At 40.1% G+C, this 12,036-nt stretch overlaps 1 protein-coding gene across 1 annotated transcript in view; it reads right to left on the bottom strand.

Moving 5' to 3' along the window:
- The window catches only part of ANO6 (anoctamin 6), a 132,610-nt gene that overhangs the window by 45,854 nt on the left and 74,720 nt on the right, over window positions 1-12,036 (bottom strand). The window contains exon 4 of the mRNA XM_077840912.1: window positions 8,497-8,625. Within this exon, the coding sequence (XP_077697038.1) occupies window positions 8,497-8,625 (129 nt within the window). The remainder of the gene's footprint in view (window positions 1-8,496; window positions 8,626-12,036) is intronic.

The raw sequence follows: 12,036 nt of genomic DNA on the forward strand, positions 1-12,036 counted from the left end.
ACTAGCCCTGTAGGAGTTAACATAGGCAAGAGAGGCCAATTAGCTCCTGAAGGTGGAGCTAGAACGCAATGAGGCTTAACTGGTGAAGAAGTTCAGCTGGGCACAAACAGGCATGGCTTCTATAAAGCCAGGGAGCTGGCAACAGAGACCTGGCCTACAGATACAGTCCTTGACACAAGGAGGAAGAGCAGGAGCCTGTATTAGCTAAGGTAGGAAGCAGTCCAGGGAACAGCAGTAAGGGCTTGGAAAATAAAGCGCAGAGCTGCTGGGTTTAGGGTACCTGGACTGGAAACTGGATTAGAGTGCAGGCCAGGGTTCCCCTAAAAGCCAATTTCGGAATGGCATGGTAGGTGTGCAGCCCATTTAGGGACTGCCAGAGACAGTTAGGAAGGAGAGTGTTATTACCCTGGGGGACACCACGGTGACTTGGCCAGAGGGCTAAGCCATGAAGAGGAAAGCCCCTCCCCTGCAATTTACCTAATCATGCTACTAATACATACAAAGTAACTAGAGCTGTTGATTAATCACAGTTAACTCACACGATTAACTCAAAATTAATTGTAATTAAAAAAACTAAATTGTGATTAATTGCAGTTTTAATTGCACTGTTAAACAATAGAAAACCAATTGAAATTTCTTTTGGATTTTTTCTACATTTCCAAATATATTGATTTCAATTACAACACAGAATACAAAAAGTGTACTGTACTGTACTTTATTATTTTTATTACAAATATTTGCACTGTAAAAATAAAAGAAATAGTATTTTTCAATTCACCTCATACAAGTACCATAGTGCAATCTCTTTATCGTGAAAGCGCAACTTACAAATGTAGATTTTTTTGTTACATAACTGCACTCAAAAACAAAATAATATAAAACTTTAGAGCCTACAAGTCCACTCAGTCCTACTTCTTGTTCAGCCAATTGCGGAGAGAAACAAGTTTGTTTACGTTTATGGGAGATAATGCTGCCCACTTCTTATTTACAGTGTCACCTGACAATGAGAACAGATGTTCGCATGGCACTTTTGTAGCTGACATTGCAAGGTATTTACGTGCCAGATATACTAAACATTCATATGCCCTTTTATTCTTTGGCCACCATTCCAGAGGACATGCTTCCATGCTGATGACGACACTCGTTAAAAAAACAACACAATTAAATTTCTGACTGAACTCGTTGTGGGAGAATTGTATGTCTCCTGCTCTGTGCTTTACCTGTATTCTACCATATATATCATGTTATACCAGTCTCGGGTGATGACCCAGCATGTTGTTTGTTTTAAGAACATTTTCATTGCAGATTTGACAAAACGCAAAGAAGGTACCATTGTGAGATTTCTAAAGATAGCTATAGCACTCAACCCAAGGTTTAAGAATCTGAAGTGCCGTCCAAAATCTGAAAGACACAAGGTGTGGAGCATGCTTTCAGAAGTCTTAAAAGAACAACACTCTGATGCAGAAACTTCAGAACCCAGACAACCAAAAAAGAAAATCAACCTTCTGCTGGTGGCATCTGACTCAGATGATGAAAATGAACATGTGTTGGTCTGCACTGCTATGGATCATTATAGAGCAGAACCCATCATCAGCATGTCCTCTGGAATGGTGGTTGAAGCATGAAGGGATATATGAATCTTTAGCGCATCTGGCATGTAAATATCTTTCAACACCGGCTACAATGGTGCCATGCGAATGCCTGTTCTCACTTTCAGGTGACGTTGTAAACAAGAAGCGGGCAGCATTATCTCCTGCAAATGTAAACAAACTTGTTTGTCCGAGCAATTGGCTGAACAAGAAGTAGGACTGATTGGACTTGTAGTCTCTAAAGTTTTACATTGTTTTATTTTTGAGTGCAGTTATTTTTTGTATATAATTCTACATTTGTAAGTTCAACTTTCATGATTAAGAGACTGCACTACAGTACTTGTATTAAGTGAACTGAAAAAATACTATTTCATTTGTTTTTTGCAGTGCAAATATTTGCAATCAAACAAATATAAAGTGAGCACTGTACACTTTGTATTCTGTGTTGTACTTGAAATCAATATATTTGAAAATGTAGAAAAATCCAAAAATATTTAAATAAATGGTATTCTATTACTGTTTAACAGCGTGATTAATGGTGCGATTAATTTTTTTAATTGCTTGACAGCCCTAAAATTAACATGGGTCAATTTCCGCCCTCAGTTATATTCATGAAATCCCATTAGAATTATTAGGGATGTGGAGCTACTGAGCTATCGCACTGCAAAGTGACTTTGGTGAAAATCCCTTGACCAGGCTGATTTTTTCCATTACAAATTCATTCTCTGATCATTCAGTTCTGCCATCTTCCTACCTAAACAACTGTCCTACAATGGGATGTAGGCAGTGTGGCCTACTGGGTGGAGAAGAATCAGAGGGCAGAACCAGAGGCGTGGTCAGAGGTCCAACCAATGGTTGGAGCCAGCAGTCATCACATAACCAAGGTCAGAAGCCAAAGTCATGGTCAGGAAATTCTAAGACAATGGTTGGAACCCAGTAATCAGAAATTGTGAGCAAGATAGGAATGAGGGCTAGAACTGTAGCAGGCATAGGTTAGAGCAAGGTACAGTACAGGAAGCAGGTCTGGCACAGCTGCAGGCATAGAGCAGCCACTGTGCAGCTCTTGCTTCAAGGCTTAAATAGTGAGGGTTTAATGATCCCTGCTGAGCTCAGTGGGGTGCTAGGTGATCATGCCTGGAGCCAGCTGAGTTCCTGACAGTACCTGTACTCCACCCCTTGAGAGCTCCTCCTAGGGTCCCCCAGCCCTGGCTTGTCAGAGTATCTTCAATGAAATTACTGCAGGAGACAGGGAGTATGAATGTTTTCTTTTGGTTTCCAAGACTGTACCTCTTCCAATCTATCTAGAGCAGGGGTTCTCAGGACAAATTTTTGGTGGCCTCAGAGAGTGCCCACCAACTTTTGCTGGTGACCACTCTCATACTTTTTCCTAAAGTATTTAATTAGCTTTAGGAAAAACAAATAAATATGCCCATAGATACATCCAAATCATTGTAATTTTTTTACTGCTAGCTAGTACGTCTGCTGTGAAAAGTGATATTAACCAACATACAAATAGCACTTTTCACAGTAGACTTACTCACCCCGGCCAAGCCTGCGGACAAATTAAGCCCTGGATATCTGGAAGGGGAGGCAGCCAGGGGCTAGAGCCTGAAGCCCTGCAGCTGGAGGCCGGTGCCTGCTGCCACGCAGCCAGGGCCCAGGGCTGAAGCCCCAAGTCTGAGCCCCACCACCCCGGGAAGGTGGGGAATTCACTGACTGCCAGCTCCTCCAGTGTTGTGCCCCAGGTGTCGGCCCAACCCCCGTTGGCGGCCCCAGCAACCAACACCAAGGAAATACATCCAGGAGCAACAGGGAGGGGGAAGGGCCGCTACTTTTCCCTCCCCTCCTCTCCCCCCCATGAGGCTGTGGCCGCAAGAAAAGCCCCTGGTGGCCACATGTGGCCACAGTGGCTGCATTTGAGAAACACTGATCTAGAGCTTCCCCCTGACTCGCTGGGGGTCAAGGTACTTTGTATTCCTCCTATCCATGGACAATAACTGGTGCGAGGATGGAGGAAGGTCTACCCAGTTGGGCAAGGAGGTTGTTGATGAACCATTTGAGGAGACAAACCTGAAACATGGGGTGAATCTTTGAGGCATTCTGGGAGTTGAAGCTTGAAGGCCACTGGGTTTAAATCAGTGACCACTTCTGAATACATGGATCCTAACTCTCATTAATTTTAATGAGTCAATGAGCTAATTTCTGCCCTTATTTACATGTCACAAAATAGGGTTGTGTGGAGTGCAATTCATGCCAGAACTTGTCCCAGTAGATCTTATCCTTACCTATCAAGGGTGAAATCCTGTTTCAATTGAAGTCAATGGGAGTTTTTCTATTTTATTCCATGAAGCCACAATTTCACCCCAGGAGAATAGACCCCTTTGGATCTATTACTCTTCAATAAACCAGAGTTCTAAAGCTCTGTACACAATAAACACCTGGCTAACAGGTATATAAAGCTGCCAGGGGAGTCAAAGGAAGAGTAGTACAAACAAGAAAACTTTCAGTCTTTAAGCACCTTGAATTGCACAATGTGCTGTATATAAAGTTTGGCTTTTTTCAGTTTATTATTGATCAGGGACAGACAGTGAAGTATGCAGTATTTAAAGTTGATTGTAAATGACAACATTTCCTATTTTGGTTACTTGTAATAGTATTTCATCATAAAAGTACTAGTCAATTTGCCCCAAAAGAAAATATAAACAAATAAGCAATAGTGCCTGTAAAAGACAACATAAAAAGATTTGAGATTACTCCAAGGCAAATAAAATGTTTACACATAAAATATTTTCACATCTTTCTGGGAATTCTGATAGGCCAAAATGCTAATTCTGTCATTACATTTTCTATTTATTAGTATTTTCCACGGCTGCAAAACTGCACAACAAATAAATACGCCATCTTCCCTTCCACCTCTTAGTTACAGAAACTTTTGTTTTATTCTCCACCCACCATTTTCAATTACTCTAACTCCCTTTATTTCTTTGCTTCTTCTCTCTCCTCTTCCTAATAGGAGGCTGCAGTAAGACCCAGAGAAAATCCAGTGCATTACTTGGAAGGAAACAGGAAGTTTTACATGTCTATACAGAATTTGCTTATGAAATGAAGTGGTGTCGAATTTGGTCTCAATACTCTCTGCAATTCTGTAACTGGAAATAGCATATTTTATATATATATATATATATATATATATATATATAAAATGGAAAATACACCCTCCACACTCCCTCAGATCATGTCATCATAAAATTATCAAAAAGTGGCTAGTCTCCACCTTGGCCACTTGTACCCACTATCCCCTCTTTTTGTGTCCTATGGACCCTGGTCCTGCAATTCATAATATGTAGGTGTACTACTGCATGCACAGAGCCCCACTGACTTCACCTGGGCTCCACAGAGGCACAGCAGTCTGTGCACACGCAACAAATGACAGGAAGGGGCCTTAGATTGTAAGCCCCTGGGGACACGGACTGCACCTTCTTTTATGGATGGAAAACACCTAGCAGAATACTGATAATCTTACTGGTCTGATAATTCAAGGGTTAATTTTATCTACATAATAAAATCCTAATAATTTATTGCACATGTTTAATTTTCATCACTATTTGGACAAGACACTCATTTTAAAAAAATACATTTGGACTCTGACCAAAATGACAGACAAAAACATAAAAATGTAATTGATATGACAATGTTTCCAAAAGGGCAGCTGTTTGTTTTTAATTACCTCTCCACTTCATTTTGGTACTTGTGACCATGTGTAAAGCTACATCCACCCACTGTTGTACTCTATTAAACACCACTAATGACATTCCTTATGGCTGCCTCAGCAATGCCAACTGCAATACTGTGCAGTGAATATCAACCCATCTAGCTACACGGCTTTTTACTCCTACTCCTCCTTTTCCCTAAGGCAAGTCATTATTCATAAACCTGCTGCTTTTGGTATTGTGTTGTATCCTTGCCCGTTTCCAGCAGAGTCTCTTAGAACTTAAAGATTTAAGAGAGAAACATTGCTCAGAACAAGAGTGAAGTACGTGTTAAAATGCACCTTTCAAGTGTAGGTACGTCTACATAATCCTAAAAAAAGGGACAATATTAAGGAGTCCAGGACTAAAATGTGACCTACGATGCCTATGTGCTGTAATAGTATGGCTGGAAATGTTCTCTTGGTTCTAGATATCTTTATCAACAAAATCTGCAGTTGGGCATACTGAAGAAATTAAATAACCATGTTTGACCTTTCTCTGTAGCAGTTCAATAGCACTATTCCTACTGTGCACTAACAAGACATTGGTGTGAATAGGAAGCTGACATATTGCAGGGGATCATGGTGGAGGATCAGACTACTGGGGTGACATGGGAGAAGAAAGTATTAGGGGAATAGTATTGCTGGGGGAGGGACACAGAGAGAAGAGTACGGAAGGTATGGTGTCGCTGGAGTACATTTGTGTGTGTCTGAGAAACGGGTGTTCTGGAACAGCAGGCTTGTGAAGTGGGAAAAATGGATGAAACAGATTAGAGCATAGGCTTTAAGGCAAAGTGGGAAGAGGGCCCTGCCTCCTGTCTCAATGACCCATTTATCTCCCTCCACACCTCAGGTTTATCCCTTTTGTATTCTGTCCTGATCCCTTTCTTATGTGCATACATTTAATGCTGAAAACTTTATCTATGTAAATGTTATACACCTTAAAATATGTTGAGGTTGGAGTTCATTGAAAAATAGGATGAATTTTTCATGAACATTTTCATGAAAAAATTGTCCTTTTTTTCTTGTTGAAAACTTGGAATTTGAAACTTTTTGACCAGCTCTTGCTGGGGCAAAGGACTGTGAGGAGAGAGGATATAGGAAGTGACAATCTGCTCTCTCTCTCTTTGTGCCCCTGCCCTAGTCAAGATTATTCTTTTTAACATCCTATTTCTCCTTGGTGCAGAAAAGAGCGACAAGGATGATTAAAGGCCTGGAAAAACTCTTATATAAAGATTTAAAAGATTGGGGTTGTTTACATTGGAAAGAAAAAGAATAAGAGGGTCATTATATATGCATATAAAATAATAAATGATATAAAGAAGGCAGATCAGGAACTTCTGTTCTCCCTGTCTCATAACAGAAGAAGAAGGGAAAAATTTAAAAGGTGGGTAATTCAGAACTGATCAAAGGAAATACTTTTTCACACAATGTGTAATTTGACAGTAGGATTCAGTGCCATAGGAAGTCATTAAGGCCAAGAACTTGACAAGATGCCAGTAGGGATTGGGTATTTATACAGTTATGAAGAAAATCCAGAGTTGTCATCATTAATGATGACTAAAACTTTGGAAGGGCTATTAAACCTTGTGCTCCTGGGTTTAAGCCAGTCTCTAACTATTAGAGACCAAGATGAGACTTATATTTGGAGTAGATTATTGAAAAACTGTTTACTGCAGGGTTCGTACACCTTTCTCTGAAGCAAGTAGCTCTGGCCACTGTCAGAGGCAGGATACTGGACTAGATGAACCTTGGATCTGATCCAGTCTGGCATTCCTGTTTCTATGTTCTTCCTCCCACCCACTCTTAACACCCATGTTTTCCCTATAACTCCCAGCAATGCCTTCTCTTTCCCATTCCTCTCCGTGGCCCCCACAACTGTTCTCCAAATTATCCCCTCCTCCATATCCCCCCAAATCCTGGTCCTTCAGAACTCCCCAGTTCTCTGCCAATCATTTACTACCCCTAGTGATCCTTAATATGTATCAAGTCAGTGATGACGCCCCAGAGCATTCCAGATGCTGATGCTTTCGTCACAGAAATCTAATCCTGTGAAGTGCACAAATGGACCTCCAGCTGCAAGCTTGGCCCCAAGCTCTGAGCCATCTGGGAGCTCAATCTTGGAGCTCACACTAATCCCAGAGTTTATGATAATCCCTCACATTCAAGGCCAGATCCTTGGCCCAACTGCTGGTTGCTTTCTGCTAAAGCTGTCCCTATGGGGCTGATGGGGATTTCCTTTGTGAAGGCATAGCCTTGAGCGGATTAATGGTGGGGCACGTCAGGCTAGCACCGAAGCTAGAGGAGCCAGCCTACAACAATAATGATTCCTTGATTGTTCTCTCAAGGGAAGTGGTCTGTGAATTAAAACTGCCCTATTCCTCACTGCCTAAAAATCAGTATTTATGAGTGAAACTTGGAGTTCAGAAAACTTGCTGCTGCTGAGAACATGTGGGCTGAAAAATTATGAACCACAGGGAAAACACATGTAATTTTTGACCAAGCAACATATAAACATCTCTATTCCTACTCTTTCCAAATTCCCTGAAAGAAGTTTCACAGGCTAGGTTAAGCATTCCAATGCGCAGACAGATTGGTTACCCGAAACAAAAGTGAGAGAAGATAGAAATAGTGCTTAAAATACAAGTCTGGCTTCACCCTGAACTATGGAGTTGGGTGACATTTTTCGGCAAATAGTAAATTCACTGAAATATGCAGTTTTCAGGGGCACTGATACTACTTGCCAAACTGCATTTAGATAATAATTTCAGCCAAAAAAAAGAAAAAAAAGAAAAAAATACTGAAAAAGTCAAAACATTTTGTAACATTTCATTTTGACCTTTCCTTTCAAAATGGTGTTTTGTTTTGAAATTTAGATAATTAAAAAAAAAAAGGTGAAAACACCAAAAAAAATGGCCCAAAACAAAATGAAAAACTGAAATAAAATGTAGTTTTGGGTCAAATATTTCGTTTGCAAAAAAAAAAATCAATTTTTTTGGTTTTGTTTTGTTTTTTTGTTTAGTTTCGGATCAACCTGAAACAATTCCCTTCCTCTCTCCCCCAGCTTTCAGTTTGGCCTGAACTGAAAAAAATCAATTATTTTTTCCATGCTAATTATGACCAATGCCTTCATGAAACAGAAACTGAGAAACACCTTACCATTTGCTTTTTATTCACACTCTTCTTGCGATTCTCATTTTTGTTCTCATCTTCATACACCAAAACAAAGTCAATTCTTCGTTGGCCATCGTTAAAGAACAAGGAGTCAGGTTTTTGATCAAACTCTGCCTGTAAGGAGTGCAGAACATTTTAAATATGAAGATCTTTACAAGCCAGTTCTTTTTGTTAGTTGACTATGTACAGAAGTTGAGGAGCAGAAACAAGTTACAGTAGCAACAAAACTCAGGATCATACTGTTCCCTTTTGTAAAGGGCCAAGTCTCTGTAGGACATAAGGACAGCAGAACTTCTACCTAATTTTCTCCTTCAAAAATTGCAGATTAACTCTTGCAAATATGGCAATGGAAGGAGCTTAGGTGACAGTATGATTACCAAGTTTCAGAGTAACAGCCATGTTAGTCAGTATTCGCAAAAAGAAGAGGAGTACTTGTGGCACCTTAGAGACTAACCAATTTATTTGAGCATAAGCTTTCGTGAGCTACAGCTCACTTCATCGGAATACAGACTAACACGGCTGTTACTCTGACAGGAGTACTTGTGGCACCTTAGAGACTAACCAATTTATTTGAGCATAAGCTTTCATGAGCTACAGCTCACTTCACCGGATGCATACTGTGATTACCAAATAAGGCATCCGTCAAGTAATTTACATACCACTGTGATATACTGTTACAGATCCTTGCTATAAAACATTTTGGTTCCTGCAGGGACTCTCACAGTAACTGACTTCCCATCTTTCCCAGAAACTTTTCCAGAAGTCTGAGCTTCTCAACAACTGAAAAATCCTTTCATGGCTCCACATACACTAATATCCATAAGAACCAGTGCCACATGCACAACCCTGAACCAGAGGAGGACACGGCCATAGTGCAAATGCATTCACAAAATGTAGCGCATCCCATGTGGATATAGTTCTTATTTTTATTAGCAAAATCTCAGCAGGCACAGAACACTGTTAAACGCCACACATCCATCACGTTATAATAGATGCCAAAATAAAAAAGATTAATATATCCATAAACCATCACCCAGTCCCTAGAGGAACATAGGATAGATTGTCATATCCACTAATAACATCTTAATGTGTTAATTCATGTGTATGACATTTTAGGCACAATTGATGATGGGTTTGATGGAGAAATTTGAATGCTGGAGTTACGTTTTTGCAGTTAGCTTGTGGGAATACTTGTGGGCATCACCATGTGTAATAATGCTTAAGGTTAAGATTTTGTCACGATTATTTTTAGTAAAAGTCACAGGCATGTCGTGGGCAATAAATAAAAATTCATGGAAGCCAGTGACCTGCCTGTAACTTTTACTAAAAACAACAGGGGGGGGAGGGGCTGAACGCTGGGGCTGGAACTGAAGCCCGAGCCCCGGAGAGGGGGACTGACAGCTCTGGGGCTCCCGCCGCTGCGTGCAGCAGAAGCTGAAGAGGTCTCTTACAGTCACGGAATCCGTGATCTCCATGATGAAATCGTATCCTTAATAATGCTCATCCTCACATCCATTTTGTTAACAACTAAACCTTAATGTCATTAGAATTCCTACCCAGTTTGAAGAAGTGGGTGTCTGTGTGACTTCGGTTAAACTGGAAGGTGTTCGTGATACTGAGCCAGATCCTCAGCTGCTATAAACTGATATAGCTCCACTGAAGTCAATGGAACTATGTTAACTTATTCCAGTTTGGGATCTGGCCCAAAGTTGTATGAGAGAAGATATGTATTCCTAAAAGCTTGCAAAACTGCTGAAAACAAGGACTTCTTTCCCCGCCTTTCCTATTTTGACCCTGATATGAAAGTAACGGCTTGTATGAGGCAAGGTAAGGTTATATTCTTCCTCTTTAAGCAAAATAAATCTCTAAACAACAAACAGGGGTACAAAGGTATGGCTTTACTCACTGTTGTTTGAATGGTAATGTTACCTATTATTACTAACGTGTTTAGATACAACTGTTATAAATTACTCCAGACTTTAAAGGTTTGGGATAATTAACGTTTAAAACTTCTTGACATCCAGCATCTTTAGATTATTGCCGTGACACAGAGTATCTATTTGAATCAAATCAATCAGCAGTTGTCATTTCTTAGAATTATAGGAGTTAGAGCTGAAGCAGACCTATTAGATCATCCCACTTGGCCATTCAAGGATTGTCTGCAACAGCTGTAGTTTTAAATATAAAATGTAGCACTGCTAGTGTTATCTCCAGACTATTTTAAATGTCTCGTAATTGGGCTTAGCTGCATGACGACTACATTCTAGCATGGAGTTAAAATATCAAATTACTGTAAAATAGTTATGTTTTGTTTTTTAATTAGCACCCTCTTTTCTACTGAAGCAGAACCTGATCATACTTTTGCAGCTTATTACGTTTCTTGGAACTAAAACAAAAAGTGGAGCGATGTTAGACACTGGATTTGTATTTTTATCATACTGATTCTACCTTGACAACTACACTATCATTTGCATTTTAAAAAACGAAACAATATGAATTTGGGAAAGACTAAAATGACTAAAATCAAGTCAGCAACCAGGTGTTCTAAATATAACAATCATACTAAAAAGAATTTATAACATCCCTGTTACTTATGGGACAAAGACAAATACTAAATGGGCCAACCTCTATGCTCATATTTACAGTGGACTCATATATCTAAGTCTATAATAGAAAGGGGAAGATAGAAGTGACCCGTATATTTAGGTAGCCAAACGCTGTCCATTATAAAAAGATTCTTGCCATTTTTTTAAAGAGAAGTTCTAACACCTCTGTTGTTTGCAGAAGGCCTTACACATTCAGCAGAGAGAAAGCCCTCAGGTTAGAGAAGAGCCTTTTCTTTGCCCATGAAATTCTGTTCAGGTTTTACTGAGATTTAAACTGTTGAAAATCACTATTTCCCTCTTCTCACTTGTGTTCCCCAGGAAAATTCTGGCAGTAGATCTGGGCGTTCACCCCCACCGAAGCAGCAGCAGACACTACACTGAAAATGCTATTGAGGTGAGCTGCTGTAGCCGCTGTTGCAGTGGGAGTGGGGGAAAAGGGAAGAAAGCCAGGTCAGACTTCTGCCAAACATTCCCCTCTTTCTCCCCCTTGGACCCAACACATGGCCCAGCAGACTATGCCCTCCCCTAGGCAAAAAGCTTTTTCAAACTGCTGGCTGGTTTGGTCCTGTAGCTCAAGTGGTCCATGTTGCAATGCTGAATGTACAGCATTCAGACTCTTACGATGATGAATAATGGGGGGGATTGTTACAGTTGCACATAACAGAATTTTTGTTTGTTTTAATAGGAAATTACATTAAAAATCCAATGTTAAAATAAAGTCATTTAGACTGCAAAATTAAGCTCTCAAAAGTTAGGAAATGCCAGATTTAAGGTTGCCTATGCCACCTTAATTTGGCCCCCTTATGCACATGCATTATGATGCAGACTTTAATTACATGATCACTAGGATCAGTTTTCCAGCAATGAAAACAGAGTAATTTCAGATTTTCAAAGCTGTATATTTTGGAAATTTCAGATA

The sequence above is a fragment of the Eretmochelys imbricata genome, chromosome 1 (assembly GCF_965152235.1).
Source record: "Eretmochelys imbricata isolate rEreImb1 chromosome 1, rEreImb1.hap1, whole genome shotgun sequence".
NCBI classification, from domain to species: Eukaryota; Metazoa; Chordata; order Testudines; family Cheloniidae; genus Eretmochelys; species Eretmochelys imbricata.